The sequence below is a fragment of the Megascapheus bottae genome, chromosome X (genome assembly GCF_031878675.1).
Source record: "Megascapheus bottae isolate mThoBot1 chromosome X, mThoBot2.hap1, whole genome shotgun sequence".
Taxonomy (NCBI): domain Eukaryota; kingdom Metazoa; phylum Chordata; class Mammalia; order Rodentia; family Geomyidae; genus Megascapheus; species Megascapheus bottae.
The window spans coordinates 73,636,646-73,659,192 of NC_143547.1; the positions used below are offsets into that span (position 1 = coordinate 73,636,646).

General features: G+C 35.8%; 1 protein-coding gene across 2 annotated transcripts in view; it reads right to left on the reverse strand.

Moving 5' to 3' along the window:
- Ammecr1 (AMMECR nuclear protein 1) overlaps positions 1-22,547 on the reverse strand; it is a 134,897-nt gene that overhangs the window by 20,215 nt on the left and 92,135 nt on the right. For both annotated transcript variants that reach the window (XM_090326034.1, XM_090326033.1), the window contains one exon: positions 3,006-3,120. In XM_090326034.1, the coding sequence (XP_090182160.1) occupies positions 3,006-3,120 (115 nt within the window). The remainder of the gene's footprint in view (positions 1-3,005; positions 3,121-22,547) is intronic.

Below are 22,547 nucleotides of genomic sequence, written 5' to 3' on the forward strand. Positions count from 1 at the left end.
TCATATAGATATGTCATATTCTATTTATCCATTTATCTACTGATAAGCATTTAGGTTTTTATCTTCAGGATATAGTGAATAGTACTGCTATGAATATTCAGGTGTAAGTTTTTGTTTCAATATCTGCTTTCAATTCATTTGGGCATGTATCTATGAGTGGAACTGTATAAGTACATCATTTTTAAATATACTTTATTTCCCATTTGGCCTTCTGTGTTTAAAATAGCCATGCATTTTCAGAATTATCAGAGAAAATCTTAGAATATCATTCCTATAGTAATTGAGTTCTGTTTTCAACCATAACAGTACTAACTCACTTAAGATCAACTCACTTTTTAAATGCTGATCCTACAGCTTGAACTCAGGGCCTGGTACTATCCCTGACCCTCTTTTGCTCTAGGCTAGCACTCTAGCACAGGTCCATTTCTGGCTTTTTTGGTTGTTTAGTGGAAATAAGAGTCTCACAGATTCTCCTCTCTGGGCTGGCTTCTAACCATGTCTTAGTCGTTTGAGTAGCTAGGATCACAAAACATGAGAAACCAGTGCCTGGATCCAACTTACATTTTTGTAGTTAAAAATGTGACAAATTTCTCTTAAGCTTAAATATTTTTAATTGAAACAATAATAAATAATTGAAAGGGAAAGTCTTTTCTTCCTAGCATAGCCACTCTAGCAGTGCCTAATTCATTTTCAAATGCTTGTGTCTAAACAAATGAAAGCATGTGTTTAGTTTCAATGAGAGTATTACTTAAAAGAAATATTTAGCCCCAAAACATATATCAAATGCACGGAACCAAGTAGAAGCAAAATAGAACTTTTGAGAAATTCAAGGTGGCAGCTGGTGTCCAAAGAGGAACAGTCATACCTGAAAGAGTACTGATTCTTATGTCTTTACTTCTCATCTACTTAACAGAAAACTGATATATCTTAAGGATATGCTTGAATTGAGCTCAATTAGACAACAGTGTTCTCTGTGCTCACTCATACCTACTTAACAGCTGCTGTAATCACCCTTTCCCCTTCCCTTGAAACACACACACACACACACACACACACACACTTTTATAATGTACATCCTCAGAAGTAACACACACATGCATAGCTATACATCCTCAGAAGTAACACACACTTGCATAGCTATGTGCTCAAAAGAGTACTTCTAATTCAATGGCTCTTACTGGTAGTAAGAGCAGAATTTTTAGCAACTTGGTCATATATCAGATGCCAGGCTTCCCCCCTTATTGTCACCCACTCCATTCAAATTACACAGACACTGTGCCCTGGAATACAGAAGGTAGAAATGAAATTCTAGCTAGACAAAAGGAAACAATATCCGAGAAATAGTAAAAGAACCATCTAAAGTGAAATGTGTATAAATAAATAGGGGACATGACTTAAGATCACTTAAAGATAAAGTACTGGGAAATTTTTCTACAAATTTACTAGATTTCCCTTAAGAAAATCTGAGGGTTGGATGTGATAGCTCATGCCTCTAATCTCAGGACACTGGAGGCTGAGGCAGAGGATCATGAGGGCAGCCCAAAGTATATAGTAAATAAAAACAACATAACTTACCAAAGAAAACACAAGTCGGGACATTTTAGTTTCACAAAAGGTCTTATACATGCCAACTTTGCTAGGATCAACACTAAGAAATTATTTTCTTTCTACCTTTGCAAAAATGTTAAGATGTTGTCATATTCTGATATGACTCCAAAAACTACCAGCATAAAACCGAGAAGAGACCCTCATCCTATTCTATGAAGGCAAATTCTAACAGTTCTGGTGTAAAAATAATAATTTATATCTGCGGGGTTTTTGAAATGAATATGAAGAACTTTACAAATATCTTGTTCTGTACATAGAAAAGGTGAATCAGTGGCTGAAGTCTCAAATGGAATCAGGGCAAAGCCAGAAATATAATTCAAGTCCAATTAACTGTGTAGATGGTGATCTAGCCACAAGGCAGAATGTCTCAGTTACAACTGGAGATGACCCTTCTAAAACAAGCAGCAGAAAGAAAGTATGTTGTAGTATATAGATACAGTAATGTCATTTATGAGTATTGTAAGGGAAAATCACTGAATTCCCACTGTTTCATTCTCATTGCCTTTATTTACTCATACTTTGCTTGTACATTTTCTTTCTGTACTGAAAGGTGCTCCATGGTGTGGATCAAAATTTTACCATTTCTGGGTGCTGTGGCTCAAGGGATAAAGTTCTAGCCTTGAGAAAGTCCAAGGACAGTGCCCTGAGTTCAAGCCCCAGGACTGGCAAAAAATAATTTTACCCCTTCTGTACATAAAGCACAAAGCAGAGAATACTAAGTAAGCATTCAGTCATTTGGGAATAGGTGTACATATAAAGTTTCCTAGATCTACATTCAATTATATTCTCTGAACCACCAAAGCAAATTATAGTATCAATCCTCAAACCTATTAGCAAATCAACTCCACCCATTAATGAAGAATAAAAATAAGAACAGTAAAACTTAATCTGGTATTCGCAACAGCACAGAGATATTCTAGATATATTTGTATATTTAAGTGCATAAGCTAAGGGAGCCAAGAATAAATTCAGATTATTTAATTATAAGTAACTAGTACTATATCATTATCATGAGATAATTTCCCTCAGTATGTAGACGATCCTAAATAGCTCTTACTTGATCCTGTGATCACCTAATCAATAGAGGCAGTTATACCAGAGTGCACTAGAATAGAAATACAAAGAAAAATAAATTCAAGATATTCTTACTAATTATTAACATTTTTCTAAAGTGCTCAGGTAAGGTAGTAGGATAAAAAATGAAGATCATATTGAACTTAGGGATTAAAACAACACATGGCACTTTGCCATTTAAGAAATTGTTTACTTGTTCTCCATTATACAGTAGTAATTTATAGCTATGTGAATGAGCTGAAAGGGTAATTTTCTGGTCATAGTGTTTAATATCAACTCAGAAGTTACCTTCATCTTTCTTTCATAATTTTCTATAGTCTTACCTCCCAGTCCAAATAATCACAAACATCTTCAAAGTTAGTGAGCAGAGACACTGAGCAGAAAAGCCGTGGTAGCTCATCCCTTGTCATTGGGGGGAAACGGCTATCTTTAAGGGCGCTGTTGGAAACAAAGCAAATATTAAAGCAGTCACTGGATATGAAGTTACCAATTTTAAATTCAGAAAGTCATTTGAAAAAGTAAGAGATTAAGAAAAATTAGTATACAAAGTCCTAATAATCTTAACATATATTCAAAAGCCCTAAGGATTTTAGAAGTTATTTTTTTTCATCTCATAGATAGTGAAAACAGATTGTGTCCTGTGAACACTTGAACTGTAAAGACTAAATAATTAATTGTATTTCATGCACAGCAACTACTTGATGTCTTTCTATGTGATTTGTACAAGCTGAGAATGCTGTATTTCACATTGAGAAGGATAAAAACCATCAAGGAAAACTTTTCAAAAGACCTTGAGGAGGGGCAAAAGTGCATGTAAAATAGCTTATACTAAGTTGGCCAGTCACTAAAGAATGAGAGTGAGCTAAAAAAGAATAAAAATTTCATACTTTTAAGAAAATCAAGGAAAATAATTATGCAAATTATACAGTAAATGCAAGGATTTCTTGACTCCTATAAAAGATAACTCAAGATATAAACCCAAAACTGTGAAACTAAAGGAAATAGGGCTAATCGAGGAAACAAGGGGATGAGGAAACAAGAGGATATGGAAACAAGAACTATATAATGTGATAGTTGTTCTTAATGTACTATGCTATTTCTCATCTCTTTTGTTATCCCTTGGTTATTCTCATATTGTTATAGTATCTTACCTTGTTATCTGGTATATTGTATATATGTTTATTTGTCTATTTGAAATAGGATAGGGAAGGGGGGGAAAACAAGATGAGGGGAGGGGTGGGGGGAGGGAAATGGGAACAAAATCATGGGAAGGGGTATCAATGTGTGTGAAGTAATGCACCCTCTATCTGGTGAATATAACTGTAACTCTTGTATTAATTACAATAAAAAGTAGGAAACCATTAATTCCATCAATGGACTCCTGAGTGATTCAGCTCATCACAGTGCCAGACTCTCAAAAGGCCTCCGTGTAAGGACAAAAACATTGGAAGGCCATGATTTTTTCTTAAATAGTAGAACAAACAAAATTCACACCCACACCCACACTCAGACACACACAGACACAGACACACACACACACACACACACACACACACACACACACACACAAACACTCTGTGTTCTTTGTACTTTTATAAGAAACCACTTCCTGATAAGGGAAAACAAACACACCCCTGATTGTCTACTATATTACTGGTACTACATACATTCATTCCACCTAGGTTCAAATGTGGCAGCCAAGTTTAGGACAGGGTTTCACACATTAAGCCTTAAAGTTACAAAATAAGATCTTGGAACTTGTTTTGCATTATAATAAAGTTCCATGGTCTTTGGAAATGGTGACTTTCTCATCGATTAATTCCCCCCCCTTTTTTTCATTTTTTCTTCCCTTCAGATTTTTAAACTCATCCATTGTATTTGTGTATTTGTGCATTTTGGTGTTTAGTCTTCTCTGCTATATAAAAGAAAATGTTGTCAGGGGGAGGTTTTTCCCATTTTAGGCTAAGGAAAAAACCCAGCAAGTTGCGATAATTTGTACTCTGCAAACAGCATTTTACTATTTTATAATTTAACATAAACTTCCTATGGTTTATCTACTTTTACCTTTCTACTGACCAAAGTATTTAAGAATACTTTCAAGCTCTCATTCAAACCCAAGAAAAAGTAATGTGTGTGTATATAATCACCTCATCTACACACACATACATGAAGAGATTCTAAAACACAGTCATGAAATATCATAAGCATGAAAAGTAAAAGACTGATCACATTTTTTTCCTGCTTACAAAATAGTAAAAGAAAGGACAAAAGCATTAAGTATTAAAACATTATAAAATGTGATTTTTGGTGTTATAGATTTTCACCGAGGTAAAAGACACAGGGAAATTAACATTTTAACCAATTTGAAACACATAGTTCCATATTGGCTCCTGGTATAAAATACAACCCAGTAATGCCCTTATAATTTCAGATAGTTATAGTAATAAACTCACTTAAATTTTTATATATAGAAGTCTTAGAGATATAATTTACATAGTACAAAACTCACTCTTTTAAAAGTATACAATTCAATGCTTTTTAGTACATTTGTACAATAGTTGTCCAACCACCACCACTACTCAAAATTACATTATACCATCTCAAAAAGAAATCCTGTACTCATTAGTAGTCACTATAAGCTACCTCCATTCCAAGGCTCCTCGCAACCACAAATCTCTCTTTTATGGGTTGTCCTATTCTGGGCATTCTGGGGCCTCATATATTAATATTGTGTTTTATGTCTGGGTTGTCTCACTTAGCATGAATTAGTCTTTCATCCTTCCTACTGTACCTAATGATCTCCCACTGTATCAATATACCATAGATGAGTGGACATTTGGGATGTGTATACTTTTGAGGTATTCTGAATAATTTTTATATAACTTTTAGTAAAGTCACATGCTTCATTTTTTTCTTGGGTACAAAATACCAGGCAGTGGGAATTGGTGGACATAAATTCTATCTTTAACTTTTTGAGGAAACAACATTGTCCCACAAAAGCTACATAATTCTACAGTGCCACCAGCAATGTATCATGGTTTTAATTTCTCTCCATCCAGATCATTATTTGTTACCATCTGTTTTTTCATTAGTAGTACAAGGCCTTCTTTAATGAATATATATTTTGAATCTCTCTCTAGCTTTTTCATTAAAATATATGCTAAGTCACCATACAGTTATTTCCCACTTCTCTGATACAAATCAGCATTTTGTTCTTTACACTGAAAATAAATCAGTGAAAAGTCGATTGTTTAGCCCAGTACAATGACAGTTTTAAGTACGTAAAATGTGATAGGATTAGGTTAGCAAGTTTTGTTCATTATATGGAACTTGGTTGCTCAATTATTTTAGGCTTTAAGAGACAATAGTATTGAAAATAATGAGTCTAAAAGTGGTGTTGTGGCTCCAGGGGTAGGGTGGTAATCCTGAGTTGAAGAGCTCAGGGACAGCACCTAAACCCATAGTTCAAGCCCCACGACCAACCCTCCCCAAAAGAATAATGAGTAAAGGAGAAACTGATAAGGCAGCATGGGAGAAAATGACAATGATGCCTCACTATATTCTAAGATTCAACACTTACTGACCCCAAAGCTCTGAAACAGTAAAGCAACATTAGTCACACTAGAAGTTTGATTTTGCAGAAACATTTACATAATCCTTTTTATTTCTGCATTTTTTCAGTCAACAGTAAATAACTCTTCATTGAACTTATGAGCAGAGAAAAAATCCAGAGGCAGAAAGCCATCAGTGTCTCCAAATGCAAATTCCCAGGGAAAGGAACTAGATTGTGAAAGCCCAGCAAGGATTTAAGGGATTATAAGAAGATAAAAATGCAGCTGGAGACTGACCTCTGAGCTGCCAGGCTGGTTTGGATAGCTGATAAACAAGAGGATTCAGATTCCTTCAACCAAGCTCTTTCTAGTACACAGAACACAGGCAATGTTAAAACAGCCTTTGGAGAGGATAGCTTAGTTCCAAGTTGGCAGTAACTAATTTAGCTGGCCCAGCTAAATTAGTGACAGCCATAGGAATATAACCTAGATATTCTGGCTCAATTTCAAAATTGTTTTTAGTACTCACAAGTTAGTTTTCACCTTTTAATGGATTATTTTTAAAATTTTAAATTAAATACTTGCCTTACCTGGTGATTCTCATCAGAAGTACCTTTGCTTAAAGATGATAAATTATATTTCAGTAGCATTCACTAGTAACCAAAGAGTAATAGAGCTAGACTTCTTATTAGAAAAACTGCAGGAGTAAACGAGATTTTAAAATATTCATATTGCCCATGGACAGCATTTTATACCAAAGTAGTAACTGTCAACTTAAATTCTAGGAAGGCTAAGGAACTGACAAAATGAGCTTGTAGTCAATTTATATGAAGTTCTCTGTGATAAAATAGGAAGTCATTTTCTGATCTTAAATATTATTAGAGGTAAAATCCAAAACAAAACACTTATGTACAAACCCAGCCAGCTGCTCCATCTCCCACAAGATGTATGGGAAAAGCTTAAAAAGCAGTTCACTTCACATACCAAATTTAAATATATTCAATTCAAGTTGACACCTTCCCAAGTATATACTTCACCTAATTGATATGTGGCAGTAACATCTGCCAAAGTTAACATCTAAAGCTAAATAGCACTTTAATGAAAATAAACATCTTAAGGAAAGAATTTAGCTATCAAAGAATCAAACGGCAAGTGATAGTGCCCAGAATCTATGCTTAAATAAAACAGCTGAAAAAAAAACAATCTTACATATTATAAGGCTTATCATAATACACAAGGTATGCAACAGAAATGATTGAAGTAAAATCTTTGTAGCTATTTATTTACTTTTTTGTGTGTGTGCCAGTCCTGGGGATTAAACTCAGGGCCTGAGTGCTGTCCTTGGGCTTTCTCAAGGCTAGAGATCTATCATTTGAGCCATAGCACCACTTCTGACTTTTTCTATGTATGTGATAACAAGGAATCAAAAGGTCTTGGTGCTTGCTAGGCAAGTACTCTACCACTAGGCCAAACTCTCGGCCCCCATTTATTTACTTTTTAAACCACTGATAACCTTAATCAGTTAACAGGTGGAAAGTTACCAAAGAGAGAGGAGCTCATACTACATGCCATCATTTTTCAGGACAAGGAAGTAATTAAAATCAAAACTTAAAAAATCACTGTTTAGATAGCTGAAGAGAAATAAATGAAAATGTGCTCGTGTAAAATTTAAAAACATTCTTCATGAGGGGTTTCAACAATCAGGAAATTCCCTATCCTGCTATTCTCCATTAAAGCATCTAGAACTGAATATAAAAATACATACAAATACAGGTCTGGGCTATGGAAACATAGAATACTGAAATCCTATCTAGGCATGTGGCTCAAGCCTGTAATCCTATCTACTCAGGAGGCTGAGATTTGAGGATTCTGGTTCAAAGCCAACCAGCCCAAGCACTAAAGAATGAGAAACTCTTACTCTTATCTCCAATTAAACAGGAAATGGGGCTGTGGATCCAGGGGTAGGGTGGTAGCCTTGAGCTGAAGAGTTCAGGGACAATGTCCAGGCCCAGAGTTCAAACCCCATGACCGGAAAAAAATACTGGAATCCAACACCCATATTTCAAAAATCACAAATTAACTTCTTGTACTCATTAAGCAGCATTTTTAGTTTCTCCAAATTCAGAAAATAATAAATAGAAAACAAAATGTAAAAAAAAAATTGATCATTCAGATCAAGCCTAAGGGTACAGAAGAGCAACAAAGTCCACAATTACAGCATAGGAAGGAGAGAGTGGAACCTAATTTTGATGAAGGCCATGACTAAATAAAACTGTGATTTGATAACCACATGTATAGCATTACTTGACTAGTGTTATTCCCTTTACAGTTATAAATACAATCTACTTGCTGCTTAATGAACATTCATGCTAATGAACTTTAATGTACCTATTTCAATGCTGTATGTTGGGCAATTCATGGGGAATAGAGCAATGAAGGGCTGGGACAAAGGGCAAGGAAGTTAGAAAGGAAAGGAAAAAATGCAATATGCAAAGAAACTAAGATGGAGAGGGAGGCAAATGAAAGAAGCTAGGGGGCCACCTAGAAGGGGCTCATAAAGAGACATACAAAAAGCAATGAGAAGAAAGCACAGAGGGAAGAACTGAAGGGGAAAAGGGGCCACAGAGGTTGAATACTAGAGGCTATTGCCAGTAATCCTAGCTACCCAAGAGGGTGAGATTTGAGGATTATGCTTTGAAGCCAGCCCAGGCAGGAAAGTCCTTGAGACTCTTGGCCAAATTAACCACCATAAAGTCACAAGTAGAGGTAGGGTTCAAGTGACAAAGTGTTAGTGTCATGAGTTCAAGCCCTAAAACTGGCACCAAGAAACGGATCAGAATTAAGTTTTTTAGGGGCTTTTTTCTTTGGTTGATACAGGGGCTTTACTTTAGGGTGCTGTTTCACTCAAGACTGGTGCTGTGCCACTTAAGCCATACCTCCACTTCTATCTTTTGGCTGGTTAATTAGAGATAGAATCTCTAGGATTTTTCTGCCTGGGCTAGCATCAAATCTTGATCTTCAGATCTCAGCCTCGTGACTAGTTATGATTACCGTCATGAGCCACTGGGACATGGCTTAATTTCTGTAGTTTGTTGTTGTTGTATTATTTGACTGCTATCCTGGCAAGCTTCACTTAGCTTTTTAGAGTGTTATCTCATATTAATATTGTCAAGATCTTGAAGTTCTTAAATTGTTTGATTGTGGAGTTAGTAAAATGCCTTTTGCTCTTTATGAAACAGCCATAGCAGCCCATCAGAAGAGGGAAAATACTGTTTGGATGGCAAGCTGTGATGACTAAAGTTGTATTGTCAGAATGTAACTCCTAGGCCAAAAGTTCTTCCCTTGTAAATTAGGCGAATTGGTTGTAAATTCGATTTAGTGGAGCAGAAATAAGACAGGAAAATATAAGACACAAAGATACAGATGGCTATATGTAGGTATGGCAAATATTTCTCACTACCTTCCAGATAATGTCCATATAATGCTTTCCATGGAGTTTGGGTTTTTTTTCTATTGTGTTTTTAGAAATGAACTGCTAGAAATCATCTTCATTTTAATTATTTTTTTCTGATGAAAGTCCTTTAAAATACATTCTTCAAGAGTAAATTATCATAATATAATTTTCTCCTTTATGATTCTGATTCATCTTTAAGATTCAATATAGCTTTGAGTCATTCATTACTACCCATAACAAGAACAGTGTTGAAAAGAAAAAAAAAACTGTGTGGGCTTGGAAACAGATTATAGTATGGCTACTAACAATTTCCACTGTGGGAAAGTTGAAAACATACATTTTTTTTATCTTACCATCAAGAAACTAACAAAAAAATAAGTAGACATAGACTTCCACAATTTCCATGGATCTCATCCTTGTGTTATCTAAATCAGGATACTATAAAACTAAATAGATTACTTTTCTTCATTTCAGCTTTTTCACACAAGGTGTTACTTATTAGAACAAGTTCACTCTTATTTTTTTATGTAACCTAGGCTGGCCTTGAACTCAACAGTCCTTCTGGCTCAGCTTCCCAAGTGCTGGCATTAAAGGTGTGGGCCAGTGGGCCTAACTCTAAATAAACTGCTTCTTAAATTGGACCAGAATTTAGAAACCTTGTCTATAGCCTTGAGTACTGTTTCCCAAATGGCCATGAAAAACACGTACTGGGGATAGGGATGTAGTTCAAGTAGAACACTTACATAGCATGGCCTAGGTTTGAACCCTAGTGCTTCCCCAATACTACATAAGTCTTAAAGGTATAACTCTCTGTGGTTTGGTAAAAATACCATTTTGAAGTCAGCGATTACATACATGTGGTTTGCCATTCTACAGAATCAAGTATAATAGAATAGTCAGAAGCCTGGTCTGTGATGTATATATCGGAACCTGACTCCATTACATAGTAGTTGTGTGAGAAGTGAGCATATCTCTAACCTATGCCAACTTCCTGTATAAAATGGAGGTATTAGTAATAGCACTAAAACAATATTAGTACCTATCACACAGAGCTATTGTGATAATCAAAGAATAATGTAACTGCAAAAGTGCAGTTTTTGCAAATAGTAAATGCTCAATAAGTATGGTTGTTAAAGAACAGTGATCAACAATTACCCACAGTACTGTTCCATATCGAGACTCAGATATAGGGAAGTGAGCCATAGGACTATGATTGGCCCTTTACAAATACTATGGATAGGTCTAAACAAGTTATTATCTGTAGGAATTAAATGTGGCCATCTCAGAGGATAATAATATTTCTTTAGTGCCTGCTATATGCCATTTATTATGTAAAAGACTATGGAAGATAAGGTATGACTGTTTACTATCACTAATCTGAAAATCTAAAGTCTGAAATCTAAAAAATGCAAAACTTTTTGAGTGTATACTAGAATTTAACAGTGACCTTCCAACATGGGTATATGAGAGTACCAGGGTCAATCTAAATGCTAAAGATGCACATAATTTATTTTCTTATATTCTAGATAAAGTGATCTTACTAAGAATTTCTAATGTTTCCTTCCCATTTCACAGTGGGTCACTTGGGTGCATCCCTCTTTGGAGGCATTGATCCTCCTAATCAAGCTCTAGAAGATGAGTTCTAATATACTTAACAGTGCACCATGAGCAAAAGTGGCTTTTCATATCTAAGAGCTAATATATGTCAAGTGCATACCCTCTCTCTCTCTCTCTCTCTCTCTCTCTCTCTCTCTCTCTCTCTCTCTCTCTCTCTCTCTCTCTCTCTTTCTCTGCATACACATATTTATGTATTGTTTGGTCATCAAAATGTTCCATTTTGTAGAAGAAACTGAAGTTGAAGTTAAAATATATTCAGCAAGATGACACAATTCGCCAAAGGTCATAAAAGTAGGTAAGAGAGCCCATGTTTCAACTTAGCCCTATCTGCCTCTGCCTCTACAGCACATTGTCTATAGCTATAGCATGTTTAGAATGTCATCAAGTTAACATAAATGCACACATATCTAATCAGCTGTAAGGAATGTTGCCCTAGTGCATGCTTTCTGAAACTGTCCAAGATAAATTGTCATATTCTCATAAAAGTACTAGCTTGTTTTTGTTTTTTCCTTCCTTTTTCATCTTGTGATTCAGAGTTGCTGCCCTTAACAAATATGTTTTATCTCAATTTAATAAGCCCTATTAGTGGGATATTAAACCTCCCTTTATTATAAAACCTTTCCACAATTTGAAAATTTAATCTGCTGGAAGTTATAAAAGAATATCAAAGTACTAGTATTTGGAGATATCTAGGTTGGTGGGATTCTTTCTTGCTTTTTTTTGCCAATCCCGGGACTTGAACTCAGGGCCCAGGCACTGACCCTGAGCTTCTTTGGCTCAAAGCTAGCACTGTACCACTTGAGCCACATTGTCACTTCTGGTCTTTTCAGTTTATGTGATACTGAGGAATCAAACCCAGGGTTTTATGTATATTAAGGCAAGCACTCTAACACCAAGGCACATTCCTACCCCTTCTTTCTGGCTTTTTTTTCTTTGCCAGTCCTAGGCCTTGAACTCAGGGCCTGAACACTGTCCTTGGGCTCTCTCAAGGCTACAGCTCTACCACTTAAGCCACAGCACCATTTCGGGCTTTTCCTATGTATATGTGGTACTGAAGAATTGAACTCGGGCCTTTGTGCATACTAGGCAAGCACTCTACCACTAGGCCAAACTCCCAGACCTCTTTCTTGCTTTTTAAGTTGCATTTTCAACCTGAATAAATTGTCTGATATTTACTATTAGAGTTATGTAATTTTTCCTGCCCCTCTTCCATGGCTATGAAATAAATAAACTGAACTCTAACACTATTGTTAGTCCTATATGATATGGATCTACTGAGAGATGGCATGCTGGATCTCATTGTGTAGTCAGTCTATAACTTTCACAGATGTCACCAACTAAAGATAACTAAGATCTGGAAAGTGTGTAGTCAAATACTGAGGAATATACATAGAAGAAAGGAACCAATCCTCTGTACTACTTCACTGTAATGCTTTTTATCTTTATTTTCCATCACTTTCTTCTCCTGTTTCACTTCTCAGATGGTTTTGCCCTTTCCTTTTTTCTTTTACCCTAATAAGGCAAGAAAGAAAAAATGGTAAAATTCTACAAAAAAAGGACATGAAAGAAAAGATTGGAGGTGAGGAAAAGAAGGCACAACCACTAAACGTACAGTGTCTAGTGGTACTGCTACTTATGCCTATGAGGACAAGTCTTAGAAGCCAGTCTATAAGGTAGCCTTGTTTTCTCATATACTGTCACTAGGGCAAGATGACCCTTTGCCTTCTGTATAAATTTCCAGGTTCTATTTCAGCCTTTGTGTAGATAGATAATAGTGACAGATATGGTACACAATCCATTGCTTAGTTCTTTCTAGAGCTTTTAAGAGTAACTGACAAAATGAATGGTAGTTGGGCTGAAAAGTAAGCACTTCTTGTTCCTATAGCCTAGCTGCTTAACCAACAAATATCAGCTGGTGCTTATTTGATCAGTTCCTTGATCTGTAGTCTTAGATGCTTTATTTCTTTATAATACATGTAAGCACAGATCTATGTAAAGACTTCTGTAATTTGCCTCATATTCTTTTAAATGGAACTACTTACTTTTTATTACTATATAGTAGCTTTTGTGTGAACTATTCTTAAGTCATTCACATAGTCTTCATCTTACAGGATTTTCAGACAATTTCGAAAGTATTTAAAAATCATTATCCTTGCTGATCTTCAAAACAGCTCCATAAATTAGATAAAGCTAATACTACATTAGAATCTATATGAATTATCCTCCAATAACAAGATCCCCTACAGTCATGGAATCAACCAAGGGAGCTTTGTCTGCACCCTTCCTTTGACAGGTGACACCAGATGCTCAATGTCACTAACAATAGTAAAGTAGGAACCAAGTACTACATCTGACATCCTTGGTTCCTTCATTCATTGATCTTTCCATTACTCATCCAATTTTTCCATATACTTCTTGACCAGATCCATCCTAATCTGTAATATTCCATAATAGATGTTCAAGAAGAGGAAGTTAATGCCTTGTATACCAGGGATTACAATAAAAAAAAACAATAAAAGAGCTCAGCATAACAATACTTCTAGGTACCTGGCCATTTGTCAGCATGCTATAGTCTAGCAGAATATAGAAATTAAGCAGATAATGGTGGGGAAGCTGAAGAGCAAAATCATTGAGGGTAGCCAATGTGAGCTAAGCCAGGCTTAGCTGTTTCCCTCTTTTGCATTTCTTGTGTACTTCTTTCTCCTCTTGTGCTATTTTTACACACCCCTTGTAGGTCTCCTTCCATCTGTTGTCTGATTTTGCTTTTCCTCTATTCTTATTACTTTAGAGTTTATCTATTCTTCCCCATTGTTTCTCCTTAGCTACTGAGCTGCATGAAGTATCATTCAAAAGAAGTTATACATTAAAAATAAAGCATTTAATTCCTTTTCACTAAGCTAACTACTAGAGAATCTGTCCCTATTGTAAAAGCCACTGTTATGTTCTAGTTGTATGTGTTCAAATATGTAAGACTATAAGATCGTCAGGGCAAGATAACCTCAGCACTTATTTTCAAGAAAATTGCACAATGCCATGTGTAGATTTTGTGCAAGAGAAATATGTGGTTCTTCATGTACTACTAAGGCTCTCAGACTTTAATCCATCTTATTTCTCAATCTTTTCACTTGGAATAGATTTCATTTTACTCCTTTTAAATTGAACCAGAGAAACAGTAAAGGATATTTTAACTGTCTCTTAGTTGGTCACATCTTAAGAAACCTTATTTCAAAGGAAAGAAAAATTTTACTTGTATACTTTTCCATTCCTTTACCATTAAAAATGACTGAACTCTCTCAACAAAAAGGTCCAACTTATATATTTTTCCATGAGACAAGCACATGGAATGATAAAAAAAAAAGTTGGAGAAGCTTCACAGCATGCAGCTGAAAAAGTGGCAATTCCTATGGCTGATTATATACTATGCTATGCATTAAGAGAATCACAACCGGCAGTGACAGCCATTGTCCAGGCTTATATCTGGTACCTGCTATTCATTTAGGACGTGATAAAACCTGATCTAAATTTTAGTCTTTAGTTAGCTTACTGTGCATTCACAGTGCAGCACAGGATCTAAAATTCATAGCTATAAACAGATAATAATCATCTATGACAGAGTCACAGAGTAGCATTGATCTCACAGGCCTTTCTCCCCCTGAGGAAAACAGATGCTTTGCATCCTGAAGGTGCTCAGTGGCTTCTTATGTTTGTGGTGCTATTTTGTTGTGGCCTAAAACATATAGGGATCCATATTACCTATTTTATCTTTTACCTACCTTCTTATGAAGGGACATTTTATGAAGAAGATCAATCATATAATCAAGGGAAGGCAAATCAACCAAAAAAGTAACGGTCTTTAAATGATCAAAGGAAATAAGCTATTAATTCATACACACAAAAATAATTTAATAACTCCTGAGGCCCATTTTCCTGTTCTCTGTTGGATTTCAGGTTTAGTAAGCATCCAATAGGAAAAAGGGACTTGTTGAAAATCAACACTCAAAAGCAAGAAAAATTACCCAGTAGAGAAGGCTAGGAGTCTGGGAAAGATGAATGGAAACAGTGCATACCTAGTGAGACTATCAAATATTTGTCAACCAAGAGGTTCCTAAAACTCACCAGGCTGACGGGGTTAAAATATTAGCATGCACCAGCACATTTTCTCTTAATCACATTGGACTTTAAAATTCAAAGGTCTGGTTTTCCTTTACAAGGAATAACATTGGTTTAGAATGCTCTTCAGAGCCTGCTACATGAGTCTCAAGAGTAGGTTATTGCATTTTGTCATTTTCGTTTGCCACTGCCATGTCCACTCTCTTCCCCTATGAAACTAAAAGCCACTTCTTAGACTTTGGAAAACACAAACAAAGTGAGTGGATATCTTCTGGAGACTTTACTTTCCTGGAAATAATTATCAATAATGGAAAACAAACTAACAGGATAAAAACCTCATTAATTTGGGCTCCACAATTCCAAAATTTGACCTAAACCTGGGTTGAAAAGATTTTCTTAGCAAGCCAGAAAAAGAAGGGTCTGCTAAGCAAGTCAACTTCATAATTAAGGTTGTAAGAGAAGTATAAGATTTGCTTAAAGAGAACAAATTATTTCCCAGACTTTAGGATTAACTACCCACAGGCACTGTAAGATCATAATTATGAGTGTTATGTGTATGTTACAATGTAAACCTCTGGAGGACTTCTCTATGTTAATATAGCACTTTTTGAGTTATCTGTGTCAGTAAACAAAACTTTAAAAAATAAATATGCTATGAATTCTTTATTGATTACCCTGGACTTTCTGCAATTATTTTGAATTTGAAAGCTATTATTTCCACTTTGGTATTGCTGGCAACTTCCCCATAGCAACAAAGGTCTCTAAGTTTAACTTTTACAGTAGTAGATCACTAATAACTGGAATAGCAACAAAGCTCAAACCTGTTGACCAAGATTTATTACCTACCCACTGCTGGACCCAATAAAGTTATAGTACCTTAGGATACATAGAGTCATAAAGGAGTGGGAAGGGGAAAAAAAAAAGATGTGAGGTTAGGGATTTATACACCAAAACAAATGCTATAAAAAGTGTAAGGCACAAATAAAATCTTTTAGAAACCTGTAAGTACTAAATATCTAGTTAAGATGAAATAAATATCAAATGAAAACCCAACAAAGAAGCATCCCTGTCCACAAGCATTCCTGGAGGTTGTTATTCCACATACATACTGGCTCTCACTTCACTAGGGCAGTCATCCAGTTCTCCACAACCACTCCCTCTACAATCATGGCTCACTGCCAAGGAGGCGTAGGTACCTTGCCATAGAAGAGAGACCTGGAGATTTTAATTATACTGTGAGATCCAGAATTTGTGCTGTTTCCCTTTAGCCCGTAGCACATTTAACTAGCACATAGTGGGTGTTCTACTAATTTTTCTAGAAGTGATAAGACTCTTCTTTTTCATATACAGAGCTGTAAATCATAGCAGTAAGATAAAACCTAACTCCAAGATTTCTTGTTTCTATGGAAACCTTAAAAAATACCAGAACCACCACCACATGTGTTTACTTAAGAAAATTTGGGACACTGAAATTGATAGGTGTCCTTTCAAAGGTTTATATAGTAATACTGAATAGAATAATCACAGTTCACTGTTCCAACAAAAGTGTAATTCTAGCCAGTAAATTTTATAGAAGAGAAAAACCCTTCAATTGGTTTTAGGCAAAAAAGGCCCCCAAAAACCTATCCTGTCTTTTAAATGGAACAGACTTATGCTCTGTGTTATTCATTTGTGTTACCTCTGTATCAGGAGTGTTCACAGGGAGCCAAAGTCATCCACAGCAGAACACCATATGCCTGTGACACTTTAAATGGGAATTTTGCTTGGGAAAATATTTAAGGTAGTCAGCAAACACAGGGCACTGAGCAGCTGCTGGGCAGAATGAGGCAGTTTAGAGTTGCTCCAACAAGTTAGGGAGTGTCTAAGGAGCATTATAAAAGTTATAATCCATATTTGAATTAAACCTTAAGCATTGACTACTACATAGATATTAAAACATGAATGCAATCATATAGGCAATTGGACACTTGTCTAAAGTTATTTCACTACTCAGTGTTATACTATGATGATATATCAGCAGTAAAATATTCATAATTTCTTCTTTGAAAGTAGTTTTTGATAATATATACAGTGTAATCACCTTGTCATTTTTACTAAATCTCCAGGCTTCTCTTCCCTTTAGAAAAAACAAGTCAACACGTGCATGTAAGGAGCCATATAAACTATTTTGAGTGGTACTTTGCTATTCGATTTTTTCATCATTATAGAACCATTGCTCAAAACTTAATGACCCCAGATGATAGCTGGAACTGTTATTTTCTTTGTTAATGTAAATTACTGCAATGAGGGCTGGACTCTTTGCCTACAAGAAGCTTCCCCTACTCCCTCCCAGGCAGAATTAAGAGTCTAGGCAAGTCAAGGAGCCAAAGTGTCACAGGACACTCCTACACATATTGCAGAGGACCCTAATGACCTTTCGGATAGAATTACACCCAGTCAGAGAGTTTCAGAGTTAAGACCTCATTTAGCTACATTATAAAAACAACTCTTGTAAATTGGAATCATATTCACAAAACATCTGGGAAACTCCCCAAAGGAGAACAAATTACCCCCCAAATATTGCTAAATAGATGGAATAGAAGACACTGACTTTCATCATAATCAAAATTCAGTCTGTTTCCATTCTACTAGTCAAATCAACAGATATGTTGTTTACCTTCAAGGAATTCTGGAATCTATTTTAGTTCAGTCTTGAAACCCAGATGTTCTTAGGTAATAAAGTACTGATATTTAAATTCCATAACAACCACCCGATGTTTATAAACATTTATTTCTTTATAGACTCCTCATCCACAAAATGTACTTTTGGTTAGAAGAGGAATTTTGAGCGTTTTGTTGTACTTCAGTAAATTTTATAACGTCAATGTTCCTGAATACTATTGGTGTCCTATAAAAATTATCTTTTGAGCCAGATGCCCATGGCTCAAGCCATAATCCCAGCTACTCAGGAGGCTGAGATCTTAGGATTGAGGTTTGAACCAGCTCAGGCAGGTAAGTCCATGAGATTCTTATTTCCAACTAACTAGCAAAAGGCCGAAAATAGAGCTATGGCTCAAGTGGCAGAGTGCTAGCCTTAAGCAAAGAAGCTAAGACATATTGCCCAGGCCATGAATTCATGCTCAGGTACTGGCACAAAAAAAGGATCATCTTTCAATTTCCATGTTTTGCTTATAGCATGGACTAAGAGAAAATAATGCTACCAAGAGTCTTTTCCCTTTATTTTATTTACTATACATTTATATAAGAGAATATATTAAAATAACATAACACAATATTAAGTAGTATATTCCACTCTTACTATCCTATCATCAAAGCAAATTTAATAAATAACTGAAACATCTTCAATCTTAGACTAAAATAATCTGACTAAAAATTACACTGACATGAAAAACAAATCTCTTACAAACACATCAAAATATGCACCTCTTCCTTGAACTGGCTATCAGTTAATATTATCTTCCCCCTCCACTGTATATAAGGAACCTTTGAAGCTATCTTCAGCTCTTCAATTTACCTTACCTTTCATTATAATCAATTATTAACTTGTGTATTTGCTTCCCTTTTAATACTAACTTAATTTTCAGCCTGTAGCATCTCTCATTTGAAATATTTAAAATTAACCTCCTAAGCCAGGTACCACTTCATATGAGCTTGCAATTCTAGCTACTTAGGAAGTTGAGATCTAAGGATTGCAATTTGAAGCCAACAAAGGCAGAAAAATCCATAATACTCTTATCTCCAATTAAACAACAAAAAGGCTCAAGTGGTAGAGCACCAGTCTTGAATCAAAAGGTTAAGGGATGGTGCCAGGGCCTTGAGTTCAAGACTCAGTAAGGATACATGCATATATTGGCCTCCTAAATCTTTCTTCTTTGACCCCGTATCCTTTCTATTTTATCCCGCATATAAACAGTCCAAGTCATCTGTAATAAAATTATTCCTTGGCTGACACTTTTCGAATGGCCAGTTGGGGCCTTTGGAAAAAAATCTAGCCCAAGACACTGTCCTCAATAGAAGCATGGTTGGTTACTTAAAGTTCTTCTCCAAAGAACATATACAATAGTGTTTTGTTTTGTTTTGTTTGGTCAGCCATGGGGCTAAAACTCAGCCTGGGTGCTGTACCTGAGCTCTTCAGCTCAAAGTTACTGCTCTACCAGTAAGCCATAGCACCACTTCTAGTTTTTGGTGTTTAATTGGAGATAAAAGTCTCATGGACTTTTGTGCCAAGGCTGGCTTTGAACTGAGATCTCAGATCTCATGTACTCTCTCCAGATCCTTTTTCTTTTTTTTGCCAGTCCTGGGCTTGAGCTCAGGGTCTGAGCACTCTCCTTGGACTTTCTCAAGGCTACAGCTCTACCACTTGAGCCTCAGCACGGCTTCCGGCTTTTTTTCTATGCATGTGGTATAGAGGAATTGAACCCGGGTCTTCATGCATGCCAGGCAAGCACTCTACTAGGCCAAACTCCCTGCCCCATAGCCTTATTCTTGAATGTTGAAAATGAGTCTTAAATGTTCATAGACGTTCAACTTAATGTCAATATTTTTGTAAAACCTTCTCTAATGTACATAATCTTCAGCTAATTTATCCAAACTTCTAGTGTTATTGTTCCTATATCTGAAATAGTATTTTGTTACATTCCTCCTTATAATTTCTATACATAATAATCTTTCTTAAAAGATTGCAAAACAACAAAGTTCTTTTAAAAATACAAGTCCTTGAGGATACTCTATACTATTCATCATTGTTTCATAGTACCTATACAATACATTATTCTCAATTATATATCCAATAAATACAGAACTGAAATGCATAAATATTCCTTCATCCTAATTCAGAAGAGTGTCAGAATTTATAACAAATTCTATCTTTAACTTCAGCAGTGATTTTATAACTGCAGCCTATTTAGAGGAAACACTGTGTATATATTGTTCAATCAAGCTTTATAACTATATAGTAACTGTCCTAAATTTGAATTACCTTATTAAGGAAATAAGTAGAACAGAAAAAGCAATGAAATTTGTAGTAATCTAATACCAATGAGAGAAGACCTCTTACAGTATCTTCAGCTGATTCAAACAAAAAGCAATAAAGCCCCCACCCCCTCACACACAGAGAATAAAGAGGGCAATAATAAGCATATTACTAAAAACTAGCTAGGAAACCACAGATAGAATATATTAGTTCTGAATCATTCACTGCTCCTTGTTGTAGCTGGATTTGGATCTTTTCCCACTAAAGGACTGAGTAGATTTCATCCTACTTAATTTCCAAGTCTTACAAAATCACAACTTGGAAGAGGCCTGACTACTGAAATTGTTAAGGACAATAAATCCCTTCTTCTACAACTTCTTCAAATGTCTTACATGCACATCTTTATTTCTTGGGCAGATGTATTGTTGAAATTAACTGATTCCTATAAAATTCCTGTCAAAAAACTTCTCCTCCCTATAACCAGCCTTTATTATATTAAGCAGTCTATGTAAATTCCAAGTTGTTTACTCATTATACAGACACTTATTGTGTGGTATTTACAGCATGGAGAATGAGGGGAAAAATCATGCTCAGAACAGGTGGGATTCCTTAGAGGAAGAGCCCTTTGAGAATAAATCTCAAAAGGACTTTTTGGAACTTGCTAAACATATGATAAAAATACTCTAAAAGGAAGTGGTACGCTGGCTCAAGTGGTAGAGTGGTAGCCTTGAGCTGAATAGCCCAGGGACAGCACCCAGGCCCAGAGTTCAAGCCCCATGAACAATCAAAAAAAAAAAAAAGAAAAGAAAGAAAAAAGAAAAGAAATTAGCTGTGCGTGGTGGCCCATACCTGTAATCCTAGCTGAGATCTGAGGATCACAGTTCAAAACAAGCCAGGGCACTAAAGTCTGTGAGACTCTTATCTCTAATTAACCACCAGAAAACCGGAAGTGGTGTTGTGGTTCAAGGGGCAGAGTGGTAGCCTTGAGCTGAAGAGCTCAGGGACAACCCAAGGCCCAGAGTTCAAGTTCCACAACAGACAAATAAAACCCACAATCCCTAGCTTAACTCTCTTCCTTGGAAAAAAGATGTGAAATACTGTTTCGTTTGTTAGAGTTTTAACTTTGTATCAATATCTCTAAGTAGTTCTGTGCAGTAACAGAATCAAACATAATTAACTAAATATTAATAAATGACACTATGATCTTGTGTTGCTCATCTGAAACTTTATGGTCTTCCCAAAGCATTCAGCCATCACAGAAAAGTTTCTGAAGAAGCATCCCATTGGTAGAAATAGGAATTATAGGCAAAACTTCAAAGAAATGATCATCCTTCTTAATAGAGACTCAAAATATATGAGGAGTAGTGTTAGTGTGAACAACATGTCCTCTATGCAGCAGTAGTAATGTGTAATGTATGTGTGTGTGCGTGTGTGTGTGCGTGCACACGCACACATGCATGGCTGTATTGCAGCTTAAATTCAGGGCTTGGGTGCTGTCCCTGAGTTTTTGTGCTCAAGGCTAGATGACAACCACTTGAGCCACAGCTCCACTTCTGGTTTTGTAGTATATTAGAGATAGGAGTCTTTATTTTCTGGGCTGATTTCAAACCATAATCCTCATATCTCAGCCTCCTTGAATAGCTAGGAATACAGGCATGAACCATTGGCACCTGGCTGATATGCTGATATCTTGTTTTATAAATTCTTTTAAGTTACAATTGTGTGCCACAGGTAATACATATGATGTCAAGTGCTATCCTTCTTTCTTTTCTTCAAGCTACTTTTGATTCCTATTCATTTTATTTGTAGAGGTAATATATACATATATATATATATATGTTTGTCCATGAGAAAACATTTCAAACTTGTATTTCAATTATTTCATTTAAACATAACATAACTTGATGAGTACAAATAGAATAGCTAAACATTCTGTCTGTATGAAGTTTCTGATAAGAACTATTTCTGTCCTTTATTAAGTAACAGCTGACACAGTTATAAGGCAAGTAATGAGTAGTAAGTGTTCTTGACTTAAAATTATAAAGACACCTTACCCCAGTTAGAAAGAAATCTAATAATAGATATTGGCAAGGATGTGGCCAAAAAGGGAACACTACTACATTGTTGGTGAGAGTGTAAACTTGTTCAACCACTCTGGAAA